Source organism: Oncorhynchus kisutch, linkage group LG3 (genome assembly GCF_002021735.2).
Source record: "Oncorhynchus kisutch isolate 150728-3 linkage group LG3, Okis_V2, whole genome shotgun sequence".
NCBI classification, from domain to species: domain Eukaryota; kingdom Metazoa; phylum Chordata; class Actinopteri; order Salmoniformes; family Salmonidae; genus Oncorhynchus; species Oncorhynchus kisutch.
This window is the reverse complement of record NC_034176.2, coordinates 1,918,634-1,941,995: the sequence shown is the minus strand read 5'-3', so window position 1 is coordinate 1,941,995 and position 23,362 is coordinate 1,918,634. Positions and strand designations below refer to the sequence as shown.

At 44.5% G+C, this 23,362-nt stretch overlaps 1 protein-coding gene across 1 annotated transcript in view; it reads right to left on the bottom strand.

Moving 5' to 3' along the window:
• LOC109881625 (AT-rich interactive domain-containing protein 3A) overlaps positions 1 to 23,362 on the bottom strand; it is a 165,819-nt gene that overhangs the window by 32,574 nt on the left and 109,883 nt on the right. The window contains exon 4 of the mRNA XM_031816554.1: positions 6,697 to 6,769. Coding sequence (XP_031672414.1) covers positions 6,697 to 6,769 — 73 coding nt within the window. The remainder of the gene's footprint in view (positions 1 to 6,696; positions 6,770 to 23,362) is intronic.

Genomic DNA, 23,362 nt, shown 5'->3' with positions numbered 1-23,362 from the left:
AACGAGACTTTCAGCTCTGTGGTATTGAAATACAACCGTATCTATGAAAATAACATGTGGTATTGAAATACACAGTATCTATGAAAATAACATGTGGTATTGAAATTCACCGTATCTATGAAAATAACATCACTTTAAACAAGACTTTCAGCTCTTCGACCACAAACTGACTGGGGATCCTCATCGTCTTTTGTTTTCGTTCCACTCAGGTCTTAATTAGCAGGGTAAAAGGAGGCAGGTAATCATTTGTACTGTGTAGTTTAATGCCCCGGCTGTAAAGAGGGACAGGTCGGCCCTTTGTGAGCAGCCTGACGCTGAGATAATTAACCTGTATTTTGCTGTGAGAGCTCCATTGTGCCCATCGGATTTACTATAATGACAATCAATACCTGCAGAAATATAGTGGAAACAACAGCAGCAAGCAGCGCAGGGCTGTGAGAGAGGAGGAGAGGAGAGGGAGAGGAGAGGGGGAGGGAGAGGAAGAGAGGGAAGGGAGAGGGAGAGGGGAGGAGAGGAGGAGAGGGGGAGGAGAGGAGAGGAGAGGGAGAGAGGGGAGGAGAGGAGAGGGGGAGGAGAGGAGAGGAGAAAGGGAGGAGAGGAGAGGAGAGGGGAGGGGGAGGAGGAGGAGGAGGAGAGGGAGACGAGAGGAGAGGAGAGGAGGAGGAGAGGAGAGGGGGATGAGAAGGGGGAGGAGAGGAGGAGAGGAAGGGGAGGGAGAGGAGAGGGGGGAGGGAGAGAGAGGGGGAGGAGAGGAGGAGGAGAGGGAGGAACGAGAGGAGAGGAGAGGAGGAGAGGAGAGGGGGAGGAGAGGAGAGGGGGAGGAGAGGAGAGGGGGAGGAGAGGAGGAGAGGAGGAGAGGAGAGGGGGGAGGAGAGGAGAGGAGAGGGGGAGGAGAGGAGGAGGAGAGGGAGACGAGAGGAGAGGAGAGGAGGAGGAGAGGAGAGGGGGAGGAGAGGGGGAGAGGGGGAGGAGAGGAGAGGGGGAGGAGAGGAGAGGGGGAGGAGAGGAGAGGGGGAGGAGAGGAGAGGAGAGGGGGAGGAGAGGAGGAGGAGAGGGAGACGAGAGGAGAGGAGAGGAGGAGGAGAGGAGAGGGGGAGGAGAGGAGGAGAGGGGGGAGAGGAGAGGAAAGAGGGAGGAGAGGAGGAGGAGAGGGAGACGAGAGGAGAGGAGAGGAGGAGAGGAGGAGAGAGGGAGGAGAGGAGGAGAGGGGGGAGAGGAGGAGAGGAAAGAGGGAGGAGAGGAGAGGGGGAGGAGAGGAGGAGAGGAAAGAGGGAGGAGAGGAAAGAGGGAGGAGAGGAAAGAGGGAGGAGAGGAGGAGAGCTGGAGCACAGCGGGGTGCAGCAGGGGAACACAGCACAGTGGAGGTAAAGACTAACTGGAGGATTGTTTCATCTGACGTTTCATATATAGTCAGGTAATACCAGACTGGACTTCTGGGACCGAGAGAGACAGGAAGTCTTCCTAGAGAATAGAGGAGGTTTAGGGAGGAGAACATGGTTTAGGAACAGAGTTGTAGGGTGTATTGATGTGGTATTGAATGAAATGTCAAGTTGACAGTTTCATGACTGACTAGAGTTCAAAACCATTGACAGATGTTCTATGGTTTCACAGTAAAAAACTACTGGATTTAAAATCAGACAAAACATTGTACTGAGCTCATTTTTATGAACAGGTTGCTATACACATGTTACAGCACAGGAGTTATTCACATTATTCAAGTGACTTGAATAGCAAACCTATAGAGAAATCAACAGAGGAATAAGAAGATTTATACACAATAACAAATGATGTGCTCAGGAAAAAACCTATGTACCTCTGATCATTCAAACGCTTTAACTGCCTGGTGTGTTAAGAGTCAATGTAGTGATTCTTAATGCAGGCGGTGCTGCTACAGATCCAGCAATGGGTCAATGCATCTGACTGTCAGATAGTAGTTATTCAGCAGTCAAATTAATAAGATTTCCTTCATCACAGGCTTCCTGTACGACGATGAGCATCGCTGCAGTGAATCAATGATACTTAACAATGACTGGATCAATACAGGGACATTCTGGACTCAACATGTGATGTCACTATCACCGAAGACTCCACATTAAATATAGGGGGAGTGAGGAGTGTACTGTGTGTGTGAGAGAGAGTCAGAGACAGAAAGACAGAGAGACAGAGAGAGAGAGAGAGAGAGAGAGAGAGAGAGAGAAGAGAAGAGAGAGAGAGAGAGAGAGAGAGAGAGACAGAGAGAGAGAGAGAGAGACAGAGAAAGAGTGAGAGAGAGAGAGAGAGAGAGAGAGAGAGAGAGAGAGAGAGAGAGAGAGAGAGAGAGACAGAGAAAGAGTGAGAGAGAGGAGAGAAGAGAGAGAGAGAGAGAGAGGAGAGAGAGAGAGAGACAGAGAAAGAGTGAGAGAGAGAGAGAGAGAGAGCAAAGGTAATTAAGTTCCTATAATTTATTTGACTATGTCTCTTCCTGTCACACTCTGTGTACCTCTTCCTGTCACACCCTGTGTACCTCTTCCTGTCACACCCTGTGTATCTCTTCCTGTCACACCCTGTGTACCTCTTCCTGTCACACCTTGTGTACCTCTTCCTGCCACACCCTGTGTACCTCTTTCCTGTCACACCCTGTGTACCTCTTCCTGTCACACCCTGTGTACCTCTTCCTGTCACACCCTGTGTACCTCTTCCTGTCACACCCTGTGTACCTCTTCCTGTCACACCCTGTGTGTCTCTTCCTGTCACACCCTGTGTACCTCTTCCTGTCACACTCTGTGTGTCTCTTCCTCTTTAAGCTGTACACTCCACAGAGCTGGGCTTTAGAAATTGCCATTGCCTAAAGAAAAAATTAGCAAACACGTTTGGTGTTCGTCAAAGGCAGCTTTTTGGCCATCGAGGAAAACACGTACTTTACTCTGAAAATCACAAACAAAAAAAATAAAAAAATACTCGACACAACAGAGCGACAACTTAACAAAGAACAAACACGCACAAAACCATGTGGGAACCAGGGGGTTAAATAGGGAATAAATGAGAACGTAATGGAAACCAGGTGTGGACAATGAAGACAAATCAAGTGGAAAAGGAAACGTAGATCGGTGGCGTCGACCGCCGCACGCCGCCCGAACAAAGAGAGGCACCAACTTCGGCGGAAGTCGTGACACTGCTAAGCTACCTGCCGCCCTCATCATAAAGAACGCCCAAACAAAAATAACAAAAACATACCGACAAGCAAGTCTTGTACTCCTAAAATAGAGCTCTGTCTTTGTGTCCAATAACTATGGCAGCATTCCAAACACTAAGAAGACACACCCTATCCCCTCAGCCCTCAAATTAAGGGGACACTTCTGATGACGTTTCATGACGTCTGACGAGTATACACTTGCAAGGTGAGGGAGGAAGGAATGGTTTCGACCCTCCTTCATCCTGCGATGATTGTGTTTTCAGGTAGCTTGTTAAGAGCCCAAATACTATCCAGGCCCCAAATACTATCCAGACCCCAGATACTATCCAGACACCAAATACTATCCAGACCCCAAATACTATCCAGACCCCAAATACTATCCAGACCCCAAATACTATCCAGGACCCCAAATACTATCCAGACCCCAAATACTATCCAGACCCCAAATACTATCCAAGCCCCAAATACTTCCAGACCCCAAATACTATCCAGACCCCAAATACTATCCAGACCCCAAATACTATCCAGACCCCAAATACTATCCAGACCCCAAATACTATCCAGACCCCAAATACTATCCAGACCCCAAATACTATCCAGACCCCAAACACTATCCAGACCCCAAATACTATCCAGACCCCAAATACTATCCAGACCCCAAATACTATACAGACCCCAAATACTATCCAGACCCCCAAATACTATCCAGACCCCAAATACTATCCAGACCCCAAATACTATCCAGACCCCAAATACTATCCAGACCCCAAATACTATCCAGACCCCAAATACTATCCAAACCACAAATACTATCCAGACCCCAAATACTATCCAGACCCCCAAATACTATCAGACCCCAAATACTATCCAGACCCCAAATACTATCCAGACCCCCAATACTATCCAGACCCCAAATACTATCCAGACCCCAAACACTATCAGACCCCAAACACTATCCAGACCCCAAATACTATCCAGACCCCAAACACTATCCAGACCCCAAATACTATCCAGACCCCAAATACTATCCAGACCCCAAATACTATCCAGGACCCCAAACACTATCCAGACCCCAAACACTATCCAGACCCCAAATTACTATCCAGACCCCAAATACTACCCAGACCCCAAATACTATCCAGACCCCAAATACTATCCAGACCCCAAATACTATCCAGGACCCCAAACACTATCCAGACCCCAAATACTATCCAGACCCCAAATACTATCCAGACCCCAAACACTATCCAGACCCCAAATACTATCCAGACCCCAAACACTATCCAGACCCCAAATACTATCCAGACCCCAAACACTATCCAGACCCCAAATACTATCCAGACCCCAAATACTATCCAGATCCAAATACTATCCAGACCCCAAATACTATCCAGACCCCAAATACTATCCAAGCCCCAAATACTATCCAGACCCCAAATACTATCCAGACCCCAAACACTATCCAGACCCCAAATACTATCCAGACCCCAAACACTATCCAGACCCCAAAATACTATCCAGACCCCAAATACTATCCAGATCCCAAATACTATCCATACCCCAAATACTTTCCAGACCCCAAATACTATCCAAGCCCCAAATACTATCCAGACCCAAATACTATCCAGACCCCAAATACTATCCAAGCCCCAAATACTATCCAGACCCCAAATACTATCCAGACCCCAAATACTATCCAGACCCCAAATACTATCCAGACCCCAAATACTATCCAGACCCCAAATACTATCCAAGCCCAAATACTATCCAGACCCCAAATACTATCCAGACCCCAAATACTATCCAAGCCCCAAATACTATCCAGACCCCAGATACTATCCAGACCCCAAATACTATCCAGACCCCAAACACTATCCAGACCCCAAACACTATCCAGACCCCAAATACTATCCAGACCCCAAATACTATCCAGACCCCAAATACTATCCAGACCCCAAATACTATCCAAGCCCCAAATACTATCCAGACCCCAAATACTATCCAGACCCCAATACTATCCAAGCCCCAAATACTATCCAGACCCCAAATACTATCCAGACCCCAAATACTATCCAGACCCCAAATACTATCCAGACCCCAAATACTATCCAGACCCCAAATACTATCCAGACCCCAAATACTATCCAGGCCCCAAATACTATCCAGACCCCAAATACTATCCAGACCCCAAACACTATCCAGACCCCAAACACTATCCAGACCCCAAATACTATCCAGACCCCAAATACTATCCAGACCGCAAATACTATCCAAGCCCCAAATACTATCCAGACCCCAAATACTATCCAGACTCCAATACTATCCAGACCCCAAATACTATCCAGACCCCAAATACTATCCAGACCCCAAATACTATCCAGACCCCAAATACTATCCAGACCCCAAATACTATCCAGACCCCAAATACTATCCAGACCCCAAATACTATCCAAATACTATCCAGACCCCAAATACTATCCAGACCCCAAATACTATCCAGACCCCAAATACTATCCAGGACCCCAAATACTATCCAGACCCCAAATACTATCCAGACCCCAAATACTATCCAAACCCCAAATACTATCCAGGACCCCAAATACTATCCAGACCCCAAATACTATCCAGACCCCAAATACTATCCAGGACCCCAAATACTTTCCAGACCCCAAATACTATCCAGACCCCAAATACTATCCAAATACTATCCAAACCCCAAATACTATCCAGACCCCAAATACTATCCAAATACTATCCAAACCCCAAATACTATCCAGACCCCAAATACTATCCAAATACTATCCAAACCCCAAATACTATCCAGACCCCAAATACTATCCAAATACTATCCAAACCCCAAATACTATCCAGACCCCAAATACTATCCAGACCCCAAATACTATCCAAATACTATCCAGACCCCAAATACTATCCAGGCCCCAAATACTATCCAGACCCCAAATACTATCCAGACCCCAAATACTATCCAGGCCCCAAATACTATCCAGGCCCCAAATACTATCCAGGCCCCAAATACTATCCAGACCCCAAACACTATCCAAATACTATCCAGGCCCCAAATACTATCCAGGCTCTGGGCCCTCTGGGGCCTTCGAAACACTCAGCCACATTCTCCTGTTGTTACAGCTGTCTAACATCTGCAGCAGTTTTCACAAGACAAACGGACTGACGGAAGGACGGACAGAGATACACAAACAAATGTTTCTGTCTCACAAAGGACTTTGAGAAAATTAGCTTGGAGCAACTACAGGCAAACTTTTCACAAAAATAAATGTTTTCCAATTGAAGTTCAGACACCGCGTCATACTCTGATCAGAACTTAGAACAGGAAGTCTGATCTACTGTCTGTTGAGGATGTGTGACACGCTAAAACATTCAAACAGTTTTAACAACCACTATAGATTCACAAGAATCACTATGCTCCAAGAAAGGTATAGTTATGTTGATTTTATATAATATATATTATGAGATATGTATTACATTATGGTATATTAAGAACTCACCTCTCTTCTGCATAAAACTGAAGAGGTCATCAAGAAACTCTTTCCTCTTGACCTCATCGTCCAACTCGTACAACTAGAAGGAAAACAAGATGATTCACTTAGATAATAATCTCGTTAAAATGAGTTAACACTGGTTCAAATGTGTTAAAAACTGATTAAAACTGCTTTAAATTTTTAAACTGGTTAAAACTGCTTTAAATTTTAAACTGGTTAAAATGTGTTAAAACTGGTTAAAATGTGTTTAAAACTGGTTAAAATGTGTTAAAACTGGTTTAAACTGGTTTAAATGTGTTAAAACTGGTTAAAATTTGTTAAAATGTGTTAACTGGTTAAAATGTGTGAAAACAGGTTAAATCTGGTTTAAATGTGTTAAAACTGGTTAAAACCGGTTTATTGGCAAACATGAATCCTTTCGTACTGAAATATGTCTAATATAACTTACAGTCACCAGCAGGTAGCCTAGTGGTTAGAGTGTTGGACTAGTAACCAGCAGGTAGCCTAGTGGTTAGAGTGTTGGACTAGTAACCAGCAGGTAACCTAGTGGTTAGAGTGTTCGGCCAGTAACCAGCAGGTAGCCTAGTGGTTAGAGTGTTGGGCCAGTAACCAGCAGGTAGCCTAGTGGTTAGAGTGTTGGACTAGTAACCAGCAGGTAGCCTAGTGGTTAGAGTGTTGGACTAGTAACCAGCAGGTAGCCTAGTGGTTAGAGTGTTGGACTAGTAACCAGCAGGTAGCCTAGTGGTTAGAGTGTTGGACTAGTAACCAGCAGGTAGCCTAGTGGTTAGAGTGTTGGACTAGTAACCAGCAGGTAGCCTAGTGGTTAGAGCGTTGGACTAGTAACCAGCAGGTAGCCTAGTGGTTAGAGTGTTCGGCCAGTAACCAGCAGGTAGCCTAGTGGTTAGAGTGTTGGGCCAGTAACCAGCAGGTAGCCTAGTGGTTAGAGCGTTGGACTAGTAACCAGCAGGTAGCCTAGTGGTTAGAGCGTTGGACTAGTAACCAGCAGGTAGCCTAGTGGTTAGAGCGTTGGACTAGTAACCAGCAGGTAGCCTAGTGGTTAGAGTGTTCGGCCAGTAACCAGCAGGTAGCCTAGTGGTTAGAGTGTTGGGCCAGTAACCAGCAGGTAGCCTAGTGGTTAGAGCGTTGGACTAGTAACCAGCAGGTAGCCTAGTGGTTAGAGTGTTGGGCCAGTAACCAGCAGGTAGCCTAGTGGTTAGAGTGTTGGACTAGTAACCAGCAGGTAGCCTAGTGGTTAGAGTGTTGGGCCAGTCACCAGCAGGTAGCCTAGTGGTTGGAGTGTTGGACTAGTAACCAGCAGGTAGCCTAGTGGTTAGAGCGTTGGACTAGTAACCAGCAGGTAGCCTAGTGGTTAGAGTGTTGGGCCAGTCACCAGCAGGTAGCCTAGTGGTTGGAGTGTTGGACTAGTAACCAGCAGGTAGCCTAGTGGTTAGAGCGTTGGACTAGTAACCAGCAGGTAGCCTAGTGGTTAGAGTGTTGGACTAGTAACCAGCAGGTAGCCTAAACAGTGATTCGTGTAGGGGGACATTTATTTGACCATCGAACATGTTTTAAAACCCACATTTAATGAAAATTGCACTTAAATATGAACAAATATTAAATTATTGTTATTTAAAAAAATGTATATATATCTTGAATGGTTATTAACAATTTTCTAATAGTTCTACTGAGAACATTTCGGAAATTCCGTGACCCAGTCACCAGTAGAGGAGTGGACAGGGGGAGAAAGACAACAGAAAGACAACAGGACAGTCACCAATAGAGGAGTGGACAGGAGGAGAAAGACAACAGGACAGTCACCAGTAGAGGAGGGGACAGGAGGAGAAAGACAACAGGAAGACAACAGAACAGTCACCAGTAGAGGAGTGGACAGGAGGAGAAAGACAACAGAAAGACAACAGGACAGTCACCAGTAGAGGAGTGGACGGGAGCAGAAAGACAACAGGACAGTCACCGGGTGCTATTGTTTTCAATCTGAACTGAACGCTTGTCAGGGCCCCATTTGGTTTATGTGTCTGAAGTATTTGAAGGAACCCTGCGAGGAGAGGAGAGGACAGAGTTCAATGGGACCTTTAGGCGCTCTGAGTTCAGAGCTAACCCTGCTTCGTGGTATTAGGTACCAGCAGGTCACCAGAGGGGAAAGAGCTGTCGGCGGTGAACTTCAAAAGCAGCCTTTCTTTTCTCTCACTCTCAGGGCGACAGGTAGAGGTTAGAGCATTGGGCCAATAACCAAAAGATCATTACTTTAAATCCCTGAGCTGACAAGGTGAAAAATATGTCGATGTGCCCTTGAGCAACGCACTTAATCCTAATGGCTGGCCGTGACACCACTGTGGGATAAGAAAACAACACATTTCTATTGAAACAGGACAAATATCCACCTAGTTAATATTCCCTCTTCTCTCTCTCTCTCTCTCTCTCTCTCTCTCTCTCTCTCTCTCTCTCTCGCTCTCTCTCTCGCTCTCTCTCTCTCGCTCTGTCTCTGTCTCTCTCGCTCTCTCTCTCTCTGTATCTCTCTCTCTCTCTCTACCTCTCTCTCTCTGTCTCGCTCTCTCTCGCTCTCTCTGTATCTCTACCTCTCTGTCTCTGTCTCTCTCTCTCTCTGTATCTCTCTCTCTCTACCTCTCTCTCTCTGTCTCTCTCTCTCTCTCTCGCTCTCTCTGTCTCTCTCTCTGTCTCTCTCTCTCTCGCTCTCTCTCTCTGTATCTCTCTCTCTCTACCTCTCTCTCTCTGTCTCTCTCTCGCTCTCTCTGTATCTCTCTCTCTCTGTCTCTCTCTCGCTCTCTCTGTATCTCTCTCTCTCTACCTCTCTCTCTCTGTCTCTGTCTCTCTCTCTCTCTCTCTCTCTTGCTCTCTCTCTCTCTCTCTCGCTCTCTCGCTGTCTCTCTCTCTCGCTCTCTCTCTCTCGCTCTCTCCCTCTCTTCCCTCTCTCTCTCTCTCTCTCTCTCGCTCTCTCTCCCTCTCGCTCTCTCTCCCTCTCTTCCCTCTCTCTCTCTCTCTCTCTCGCTATCTCTCTCTCTCTCGCTCTCTCTCACTCTCTCTCTCTCGCTCTCTCTCCCTCTCTCTCTCTCTCTCTCTCTCTCTGCGCTCTCTCTCTCTCTGCTCTCTCTCTCTGAGTTTACAGTATCTATACTATATCTTCTGACACTACCGATGCCCCAGCTCCCTCGGCGACACTGGCTCTCATAACAGCTCTCTCTGCTACGCTAACTCTCATAACAACTCCCTCGGCGACGCTGGCTCTCATAACAGCTCCCTTGGCGACGCTGGCTCCCATAACAGCTCCCTCTGCTACGCTAACTCTCATAACAACTCCCTCGGCTATGCTAACTCTCATAACAACTCACTCGGCGACGCTGGCTCTCATAACAGCTCCCTCGGCTACGCTAACTCTCATAACAACTCCTTCGGCTACACTGGCTCCCATTGCCTCACATACATACACACACATGGGAGCAACGTGAACACACACACTAACACACACACCGAACACACAAGCACACACAAGCACACACACCAACACACACTAACACACACACTAACACACACACCAACACACACACAAACACACACACACTAACACACGCGCTGAGGGTTGTGCTGACATGATGTCATGTGTAAAATACTATGAAGAGGTGGTCTGTGTCTCCCTCCTGATGGAGCCTCCAATTCATTATGAAAATATTACAAATGTCCCTATTCATTTTTTACTCTTTAGTTATTTTATTTAACCTTTATTTAACTAGGCAAGTCAGTTAAACCTCTCATTGTCCCAGTCTGTAATGTTCCCACCTCTCCTTATCCCAGTCTGTAATGTTCAACCTCTCCTTGTCCCAGTCTGTAATGTTCATCCTCTCCTTGTCCCAGTCTGTAATGTTCAACCTCTCCTTGTCCCAGTCTGTAATGTTCAACCTCTCCTTGTCCCAGTCTGTAATGTTCAATGTAACATCACCACCACCATGCTGATCCTCAACATGGGGGACCCTCAGGGGTGCGTGCTTAGTCCCATCCTGTACTCCTTGTTCATCCACGACTGCGTGGCAACGCACCACTCCAACAAAAAAATCAAGTTTGATCACCGGTGACGATGAGTCAGCCTACAGGGAGGAGGTCAGTTAACTGACAGTGTGGTACCAGAACAACCTCTCCCTCAACATCAGTAAGACCAAGGAGCTGATTGTAGATTACAAGAAACGGGGAGGCTAGCACGCCCCCATTCACATCCACGGGGCTGCAGTGGAACAGGTAGACAGCCTCACGTTCCTCTACATGACTCTCTGTCTCTCTCCATGTCTCTCTCTGGTAAATATATCTATGACCATGTCTCTCTCTGGTAAATATATCCATGACCATGTCTCTCTCTGGTAAATATATCCATGACCATGTCTCTCTCTGGTAAATATATCCATGACCATGTCTCTCTCTGGTAAATATATCCATGACCATGTGACTCTCTCTGGTAAATATATCCATGACCATGTGACTCTCTCCAGCCAGTTTTCCACCACCATCATTAAATATCCCCACATGAAAAGGGGAATGTCCTCTTTCCTTCCTTCCTTCCTTCCTTCCTTCCTTCCTTCCTTCCTTCCTTCCTTCCTTCCTTCCTTCCTTCCTTCCTTCCTTCCTTCCTTCCTTCCTTCCTTCCTTCCTTCCTTCCTTCCTTCCTTCCTTCCTTCCTTCCGTCCATCCTTCCTTCCTTCCTTCCTTCCCTCCATCCTTCCCTCCTTCATTCCATCCATCCTTCCCTCCCTCCCTCCCTCCCTCCCTCCCTCCCTCCCTCCCTCCCTCCCTCCCTCCATCCTTCATTTCCTTACACCCCTCCATCCTTCCTTCCTTCCCTCCATCCTACCTTCCTTCCATCCCTCCTTCCCTCATCCCTCCTTTCATCCTTCCACACACACACACACTCACACACACACACACACACACACACACACACACACACACACACACACACACACACACACACACACACACACATACATACACACACATTCACACTCACGCACACACACTTATCCCCAACCACGTTCTCTACTCAGCTCTCCACAGGACCCCATTACTACAGGGCAGCACTTTAAAAATACCTGTCTGTAAACCCCTGTCAATTACACTGTAATCCCCCCTGATGAAATAACAAATGGTGATGTTTCCAACCCATTCATTCCCATTCAAAACATGAACGAAAGAAAGAAAAATAAGTGATTGATCAATCAAGGGAAAGGAGGGACGATGAGAAGTGAACAAAGAGGCCACATTTTTTAATGCTAAAACTTGCCACAACTACACCCCCTGAGTGCTGCTAGGCCAGCGGAGAGGACAGATCAACACACTACACCCCCTGAGTGCTGCTAGGCCAGCGGAGAGCAACACACTACACCCCCTGAGTGCTGCTAGGCCAGCAGAGATCAACACACTACACCCCCTGAGTGCTGCTAGGCCAGCAGAGATCAACACACTACACCCCCTGAGTGCTGCTAGGCCAGCAGAGAGGACAGATAGACACACTACACCCCCTGAGTGCTGCTAGGCCAGCAGAGATCAACACACTACACCCCCTGAGTGCTGCTAGGCCAGCAGAGATCAACACACTACACCCCCTGAGTGCTGCTAGGCCAGCAGAGAGGACAGAGCAACACACTACACCCCCTGAGTGCTGCTAGGCCAGCAGAGAGCAACACACTACACCCCCTGAGGGCTGCTAGGCCAGCAGAGATCAACACACTACACCCCCTGAGTGCTGCTAGGCCAGCAGAGAGGACAGATCAACACACTACACCCCCTGAGTGCTGCTCGGCCAGCAGAGAGGACAGATCAACACACTACACCCCCTGAGTGCTGCTAGGCCAGCAGAGATCAACACACTACACCCACTGAGATCTGCTAGGCCAGCAGAGAGGACAGAGCAACACACTACACCCCCTGAGGGCTGCTAGGCCAGCAGAGAGGACAGAGCAACACACTACACCCCCTGAGTGCTGCTAGGCCAGCAGAGAGCAACACACTACACCCCCTGAGAGCTGCTAGGCCAGCAGAGAGGACAGATCAACACACTACAACCCCTGAGTGCTGCTAGGCCAGCAGAGATCAATACACTACACCCCCTGAGTGCTGCTAGGCCAGCAGAGAGCAACACACTACACCCCCTGAGTGCTGCTAGGCCAGCAGAGATCAACACACTACACCCCCTGAGTGCTGCTAGGCCAGCAGAGATCAACACACTACACCCCCTGAGTGCTGCTAGGCCAGCAGAGAGGACAGAGCAACACACTACACCCCCTGAGTGCTGCTAGGCCAGCAGAGAGCAACACACTACACCCCCTGAGTGCTGCTAGGCCAGCAGAGAGCAACACACTACACCCCCTGAGTGCTGCTAGGCCAGCAGAGAGGACAAATAAACACACTACACCCCCTGAGTGCTGCTAGGCCAGCAGAGATCAACACACTACACCCCCTGAGTGCTGCTAGGCCAGCAGAGAGGACAGATCAACACACTACACCCCCTGAGTGCTGCTAGGCCAGCAGAGAGCAACACACTACACCCCTGAGTGCTGCTAGGCCAGCAGAGAGGACAGAGCAACTGCAGAATCAGCTCAATGCTCAATGACCAGTGTGTCAACACAACAATGACACCAGAGATGGGGGGGGCAGATGGGGGGGGGGAATTGCTCAATACACTGGACCCCTGACCTCCCAGGCTGGGGGCCACAGGCCGTATCTCAACACTCCAAACTCATTTCTTCCCCTCACTACCTCACAGAGTCAGGGGGCCACAGGCCGTATCTCAACACTCCAAACTCATTCCTTCCCCTCACTACCTCACAGAGTCAGGGGGCCACAGGCCGTATCTCAACACTCCAAACTCATTCCTTCCCCTCACTACCTCACAGAGTCAAGGGGCCACAGGCCGTATCTCAACACTCCTAACTCATTCCTTCCCCTCATTACCTCACAGAGTCAGGGGGCAACAGGCCATATCTCAACACTCCTAACTCCTTCCTTCCCCTCACTACCTCACAGAGTCAGGGGGCAACAGGCCATATCTCAACACTCCTAACTCCTTCCTTCCCCTCACTACCTCACAGAGTCAGGGGGCAACAGGCCATATCTCAACACTCCTAACTCCTTCCTTCCCCTCACTACCTCACAGAGTCAGGGGGCAACAGGCCGTATCTCGAATGTCAGTCTTGGTTTCCTTTCCTCAAATCTTTTCCTTGTCTCCCTTCCTTCCTGTGCACTGACCTGGGAAGGAATCCTACAGCTGTCTGTCTGGCTGTCTGTCTGTCTGTCTGCTGCATCAGTTTAGACATTACTAGGAAACATAGAGGGGAGTTTTTCTTAAAAGGCACAGGGTTAGGGTTAAGGGACAAACTACACACTACTACTCAAACCCCTTCAGTTGCCTCCTCTGCCCACAGTAACTTGGTATGGAGAAAAAACCTTTTATAGCCCTCCCATCCTCCCCCTTGAGTCTAAATACTGAACTCGCTACAGAGTTTCGAACACTCTGAGCTGATACTGGGTGTTAATCAGTTTCACAGAATTAACTATTAAACATTTCTTATTAAAATCCTCTTCACGCTACTCTCCCATGGAGAATGTTGTGGCTGTGGTTAATGTTCTGGTATATTGCCTATCTTCCGGGGGCCTGCTTCAGATTCATTTATTCCTCACCGATCGTCTGGGGTCTAAAAACAAGCTAAACAAGAAGCACGTGATGTGTCCGAGGAGATGTTAATTAATATCTGAATGTAATGTGTCCGGTCAGATCCGAGGAGATGTTAATTAATATCTGAATGTAATGTGTCCGGTCAGGGCCCGAGGAGATGTTAATTAATATCTGAATGTAATGTGTCCGGTCAGATCCAAGGAGATGTTAATTAATATCTGAATGTAATGTGTCCGGTCAGATCCGAGGAGATGTTAATTAATATCTGAATGTAATGTGTCCGGTCAGATCCAAGGAGATGTTAATTAATATCTGAATGTAATGTGTCCGGTCAGATCCAAGGAGATGTTAATTAATATCTGAATGTAATGTGTCCGGTCAGATCCGAGGAGATGTTAATTAATATCTGAATGTAATGTGTCCGGTCAGGGCCCGAGGAGATGTTCATTAGGATCTTAATGGGATTCAAACAGTATAATGGTGGTATGCTGAAACAAAGTGCAGGTCATGAGATTTAAATGTTCCACATAAGATATATGTAGTAACTTGTGGGTATAGACTTCCATGGAAAGGTGATTGTAGATAAGGTGAAGTATCACATGGCTAGAAGGCCTCCGTCGATATCTCATCGAACAACGAGGGTGTTTACAAATGCCTAATATTTGTTAATTGATGTAACCTTAATCTAACCAAGTACATTAGTCCCATTGAGGTCAGAAGACCTCTTTCCCCAGGGAAACATGGTGGTCTGTTTCAGCGTAGGGATCAATTAGAATTGAGGTCAGTCAATTCGGGTAGTAACTTCAATATATATATATATATATATATATATACAGTACCAGTCAAACGTTTGGACACACCTACTCATTCAAAAGGTTTTTCTTTATTTTTACTATTTTCTACATTGTAGAATAATAGTGAGGACATCAACACTATTAAATAACACATATGGAATCATGTAGTGACCAACAAAAGTGTTAAACAAATCAAAGTAGTCACCCTTTGCCTTAATGACAGCTTTGCACACTCTTGGCGTTCTCTCAACTAGCTTCATGAGGAATGCTTTTCCAACAGTCTTGAAAGAGTTCCCACATATGCTGAGCACTTGATTTTCCTTCACTCTGCGGTCCAACTCATCCCAAACCATCTCAATTGGTTTGAAGTCAGGTGATTATGGAGGCCAGGTCATCTGATGCAGCACTCCATCACTCTCCTCCTTGGTCAAATGTCTCTTACACAGCCTGGAGTGGGATGGGTCATGCCATAATATGGACTTGGTATTTTACCAAATAGGGCTATCTTCTGTATACCACCCCATACCTTGTCACAATACAACTGACTGGCTCAAACACATTAAGACGGAATGCAATTCCACAAATTAACTTTAACAAGGCACACCTGTTAATTGAAATGCATTCCAGGTGACTACCTCATGAAGCTGGTTGAGAGAATGCCAAGAGTGTGTAAAGCTGTCCGCAAGGCAAAGGTCGGCTACTTTGAAGAATCTCAAATCTCAAATATATTTTGATTTGTTTAACAGTTTTTGGTTACTACATGATTTCAAATGTACTATTACATAGTTTTGTTGTCTTCACTATTATTCTACAATGTAGAAAATAGTTTAAAAAATAAAGAAAACCCTGGAATGAGGAGGTGTGTCCAAATTTCTGACTGGTACTTTTTATATATATATATTATTATTTTTTTAACATTTTTTTTTATAAATAACTTTTGGAATAAATATTCCCCCTTTTTCAGTTTATAGAGAAATGATTGAAAATAAATCCCCTTTGCAATTATTGAATTGGAATTTCAGTTGACCTTCTGAAATGATTGCATTCAATTAGACTTGACCCCAACCCTGGACTGTGTTGTTAACAGTATGGAGAGGGAGATCTCCACCCTAATGCTCTAATTGGCTAGATGAAGGAACCACAAGGGCAAAAGTCAATGTTCTTACCTGTGAGGTGGAGCCAGATCCAACAGGAGGAAGGGATGACACAGAGAAATGAAAAACGAAAGAGAAATGAACATTAGACCGATATACATTCAGTGTAATAGAACAACCGTCTAAACGGAAATACAGTGAGACACTTGATGTTGAGAAAGATACTCATTTGCTTCAGTGCTGTTTGACTCTTGCAATGTTAATTTTCATTAATAAAAAGAGTATTGACATTAATTTGTTTCAAGTGACTGTCTTAGGGACTCAAATAAATGGCTGTATTTGTTTTCATGAAAGACCTTATAGTTAGAAGGAGACCTTGAGACCTACTTAGTTAGAATGAGCTGCTATTCAGACTACAAGTGTAGAAGTTGACACTTTATCTCTTTCTGCAGGGGATAAATCGATTCAGTGTTAAAAACAGAGTCCAGCTGTCACATGCATACATAATAGAGCACTCGGCAAACACACATTCTTTATTTTGAAGCTCACGAGCAACAGTTACAAAATGAAGAAGTGGTTTTGTAAGATGCCAGGGTGGTGTGATGCAACTGACTTGCCTAGTTAAATAAATGTAGAGACCATATCTAGCATGGATACCAGAACATATATGGGATCAACAGATCAGACAAACATTGTGTGTAAATCTACAAAACAGACTGTTTGAGTAAGATGTTCAGTGGTTAAGACTGAACCACTCTTATGTCCACTTAACCATATGGTGCCAAACAAGACACTCAACCATTGGTGTAATATCCTTCCTGAGGTAAAGTGTGTGAAACACATTAGCCAGCTATGGAAACAGTCCTTATAAAATGTAGCCTTCTGACTAATGCTATTTAACATAATGAACCAAAACATACTGCGTGGCTTTCTGACTAATGCTCTTTAACATAATGAACCAAAACATACTGCGTGGCTTTCTGACTAATTCTATTTAACATAATGAACCAAAACATACTGCGTGGCTTTCTGACTAATGCTCTTTAACATAATGAACCAAAACATACTGCGTGGCTTTCTGACTAATGCTCTTTAACATAATGAACCAAAACATACTGCGTGGCTTTCTGACTAATGCTCTTTAACATAATGAACCAAAACATACTGCGTGGCTTTCTGACTAATGCTCTTTAACATAATGAACCAAAACATACTGCGTGGCTTTCTGACTAATTCTATTTAACATAATGAACCAAAACATACTGCGTGGCTTTCTGACTAATGCTCTTTAACATAATGAACCAAAACATACTGCGTGGCTTTCTGACTAATGCTCTTTAACATAATGAACCAAAACATACTGCGTGGCTTTCTGACTAATGCTCTTTAACATAATGAACCAAAACATACTGCGTGGCTTTCTGACTAATGCTCTTTAACATAATGAACCAAAACATACTGCGTGGCTTTCTGACTAATGCTCTTTAACATAATGAACCAAAACATACTGCGTGGCTTTCTGACTAATGCTATTTAACATAATGAACCAAAACATACTGCGTGGCTTTCTGACTAATGCTCTTTAACATAATGAACCAAAACATACTGCGTGGCTTTCTGACTAATGCTCTTTAACATAATGAACCAAAACATACTGCGTGGCCTTCTGACTAATGCTATTTAACATACTGAACCAAAACATACTGCGTGGCTTTCTGACTAATGCTCTTTAACATAATGAACCAAAACATACTGCGTGGCTTTCTGACTAATGATCTTTAACATAATGAACCAAAACATACTGCGTGGCTTTCTGACTAATGATCTTTAACATACTGAACCAAAACATACTGCGTGGCCTTCTGACTAATGCTATTTAACATAATGAACCAAAACATACTGCGTGGCCTTCTGACTAATGATCTTTAACATAATGAACCAAAACATACTGTGTGGCTTTCTGACTAATGCTCTTTAACATAATGAACCAAAACATACTGCGTGGCTTTCTGACTAATGCTATTTAACATAATGAACCAAAACATACTGCGTGGCTTTCTGACTAATGCTCTTTAACATAATGAACCAAAACATACTGCGTGGCCTTCTGACTAATGATCTTTAACATAATGAACCAAAACATACTGCGTGGCCTTCTGACTAATGCTATTTAACATACTGAACCAAAACATACTGCGTGGCTTTCTGACTAATGCTCTTTAACATAATGAACCAAAACATACTGCGTGGCCTTCTGACTAATGCTATTTAACATACTGAACCAAAACATACTGCGTGGCTTTCTGACTAATGATCTTTAACATACTGCCATAAGATAATATTATCAGTAGACATTTCTATAGGAAACTAATGGCCTTCAGTACACTGAACCAAAACATAGCATACGATATGAAACGATACAATATACTTTGTCTAATTTACAGCGTATGATAAGATAATAACCACTAAACAGTCCACAACGAGGGCATCACGTAATGATTTACTACAACAACCCCTGAATAACCACAGTCCATTGGACAGTGGATGTAATGATAATGAACTATGTCCCCATGGATTCTGGGACATTTCTGACCATCGCTGACTTTTGATCTCCTATGGTTTGGTTATTAATCATTATCAATAGGATTTCACCATTCTAAACTCACTAAACCCACTAGGTACAATGTTGTTGAACTGAATAATCCCCTGTGGATACAAAGACAAGTCCACCACTACTACTACTATTACTACTACCACTCCTACTACTACTACCACTACTAATACTACTACCACTACTAATACCACTCCTACTACTACTACCACTACTAATACCACTCCTACTACTACTACCACTACTAATACTACTACCACTACTACTACCACTCCTACTACTACTACCACTACTAATAATACTACCACAATTAATACCACTCCTACTACTACTACCACTACTAATACTACTACCACTACTAATACCACTCCTACTACTAATACCACTCCTACTACTACTACCACTACTAATACTACTACCACTACTAATACCACTCCTACTACTACTACCACTACTACTACCACTCCTACTACTACTACCACTACTAATACTACTACCACTACTACTACCACTCCTACTACTACTACCACTACTAATACCACTCCTACTACTACTACCACTACTATTACTACTACCACTCCTACTACTACTACCACTACTAATACTACTACCACTACTAATACTACTACCACTACTAATCCCACTCCTACTACTACTACCACTACTATTACTACTACCACTCCTACTACTACTACCACTACTAATACTACTACAACTACTAATACCACTCCTCCTACTACTACTACCACTACTAATACCACTCCTACTACTACTACCACTACTAATACTACTACCACTACTAATACCACTCCTACTACTACTACCACTACTACTACCACTCCTACTACTACTACCACTACTAATACTACTACTACTACTAATACCACTCCTACTACTACTACCACTACTAATACCACTCCTACTACTACTACCACTACTATTACTACTACCACTCCTACTACTACTACCACTACTAATACTACTACCACTACTAATACTACTACCACTACTAATACCACTCCTACTACTACTACCACTACTAATATCACTCCTACTACTACTACCACTACTATTACTACTACCACTCCTACTACTACTACCACTACTAATACTACTACCACTACTAATACCACTCCTACTACTACTACTACCACTACTAATACCACTCCTACTACTACTACCACTACTAATACTACTACCACTACTAATACCACTCCTACTACTACTACCACTACTAATACCACTACTACTACTACTACCACTACTAATACTACTACCACTACTAATACTACTACCACTAATACTACCACTACTAATACCACTCCTACTACTACTACCACTACTAATACTACTACCACTACTAATACCACTACTAATACCACTCCTACTACTACTACCACTACTAATACTACTACAACTACTACTACCACTACTAATACTACTACTACTACCACTACTATCACTACTACTACTACTACTACTACTACTACCTCTACTACTACTACTACCTCTACTACTACTACTACCACTACTATCACTACTACCACTACTACTACTACTACTACTACTACTACTACTTCCACTACTATTACTACTACCACTACCACTACTACTACTACTACTACTACCACTACTAATACTACTAATACTAATACTACTATTACTAATACTACTACTAATACTACTACTACCACTAATACTACCACTACCACTACTACTACTACCACTACTACCGCTACTACTACTACTACTACCACTACTAATACTACTAATACTACTACTACTACTAATACTACTAATACTAATACTACTACTACTAATACTACTAATACTAATACACTTTTTTTGTATTTGTATTTATTAGGGATCCCAATTAGTTCCTGCCAAGGCAGCAGCTACTCTTGCTGGGGTTTATTATGGATCCCCATTAGTTCCTGCCAAGGCAGCAGCTACTCTTGCTGGGGTTTATTATGGATCCCCATTAGTTCCTACCAAGGCAGCAGCTACTCTTCCTGGGGTTTATTATGGATCCCCATTAGTTCCTGCCAAGGCAGCAGCTACTCTTGCTGGGGTTTATTATGGATCCCCATTAGTTCCTGCCAAGGCAGCAGCTACTCTTGCTGGGGTTTATTATGGATCCCCATTAGTTCCTACCAAGGCAGCAGCTACTCTTCCTGGGGTTTATTATGGATCCCCATTAGTTCCTGCCAAGGCAGCAGCTACTCTTGCTGGGGTTTATTATGGATCCCCATTAGTTCCTGCCAAGGCAGCAGCTACTCTTGCTGGGGTTTATTATGGATCCCCATTAGTTCCTACCAAGGCAGCAGCTACTCTTCCTGGGGTTTATTATGGATCCCCATTAGTTCCTGCCAAGGCAGCAGCTACTCTTCCTGGGGTTTATTATGGATCCCCATTAGTTCCTACCAAGGCAGCAGCTACTCTTCCTGGGGTTTATTATGGATCCCCATTAGTTCCTGCCAAGGCAGCAGCTACTTTTCCCGGGGTTTATTATGGATCCCCTTTAGTTCCTGCCAAGGCAGCAGCTACTCTTCCTGGGGTTTATTATGGATCCCCATTAGTTCCTGCCAAGGCAGCAGCTACTCTTCCTGGGGTTTATTATGGATCCCCATTAGTTCCTGCCAAGGCAGCAGCTACTCTTCCTGGGGTTTATTATGGATCCCCATTAGTTCCTGCCAAGGCAGCAGCTACTCTTCCTGGGGTTTATTATGGATCCCCATTAGTTCCTGTCAAGGCAGCAGCTACTCTTCCTGGGGTTTATTATGGATCCCCATTAGTTCCTGCCAAGGCAGCAGCTACTCTTCCTGGGGTTTATTATGGATCCCCATTAGTTCCTGCCAAGGCAGCAGCTACTCTTCCTGGGGTTTATTATGGATCCCCATTAGTTCCTGCCAAGGCAGCAGCTACTCTTCCTGGGGTTTATTATGGATCCCAATTAGTTCCTGCCAAGGCAGCAGCTGCTCTTCCTGGGGTTTATTATGGATCCCCATTAGTTCCTGCCAAGGCAGCAGCTACTCTTCCTGGGGTTTATTACGGATCCCCATTAGTTCCTGTTAGCTATCCGTGTACTTGTACTTTTAAGGGCCAGCCGCACTGCCCTGTTCTGAGCCAATGGTAATTTTCAAAGTCCCTCTTTGTGGCACCCGACCACACTACTGAACAGTAGGTCAGGAGTGACAAAGCTAGGCTATGAGCTGCCTTCTTCATAGTGTTGTTAAGAAGGTAGAGCATCGCTTTATTACGGACAGACTTCTCCCCATCTTAGCTACTGTTGTTTCAATATGTTTTGACCATGACAGTTAACAATCCTTGTTTACTTCAAGCAGTTAAATCATCTCAACTTGCTCAATTTCCACATTATTCATTACAAGATTTAGTTGAGATTTTGGCTTTAGTGAACGATTTGTCCCAAACTTAATGCTTTGTTTTTTAAATATTAAGGGCAACCTTATTTCCTGCCCCCCATTCTGAAACTAACTGCAGTGTTGCAGTCATTTCAGTCGCTGTAGTAGCTGATGTGTATAGTGTTGAGTCATCTGCATACATAGACACACTGGCTTCACTCAAAGCCAATGGTTTGTTGTTAGTAAATATTTTTTAAAGTAAGGGGCCTAGACAGCTGCTCTGGGGAATTCCTGATATATTGGAGAGGCTTCCATTAAAGAACACCCTCTGTGTTATGTTAGACAGGTAACTCTTTAACCAAAATATAGCAGGCGGTGTAAAGCACCTAGAAGGACAGCTTCCTGGAGTCGCCTCTTCACTGTTGAAGTTGAGACTGGTGTTTTGTGGGTACTATTTAATGAAGCTGCAGGTTGAGGACTTGTGAGGTTGTCTGTTTCTCAAACTAGAAAACTAGACACTCTAATGTACTTGTCCTCTTGCTCAGTTGTGCACCGGGGCCACCCAGTCCTCTTTTTATTCTGGTTAGAGCCAGTTTGAGCTGTTCTGTGAAGGGAGTAGTACACAGCGTTGTATGAGATCTTCAGTTTCTTGGCAATATCTCGCATTTTTTGCAGAACAAGAATAGACTGACAAGTTTCAGAAGAAAGTCCTTTGTTTCTGGCTATTTTGAGCCTGTAATCGAACTCACAAATGCTGATGCTCCAGATACTCAACTAGTCTAAAGAAGTACCGTTTTATTGCTTCTTTAATCAGACAACAGTTTTCTGCTGTGCTAACATAATTGCAAAAGGGTTTTCTAATGATCAATTAGCCTTAGAAAATTATACACTTGGATTAGCTAACACAACGTGCCATTGAAACACAGGAGTGATGGTTGCTGATAATGGGCCTCTGTACGCCTATGTTGATATGCCATAAAAAAGCAGACGTTTCCAGCTACAATAGCCATTTACAACATTAACAATGTCTACACTATTTCTAATCAATTTTATGTTATTTTAATGGACAAAAAAAATGCTTTTCTTTCAAAAACAAGGACATTTCTAAGTGACCCCAAACT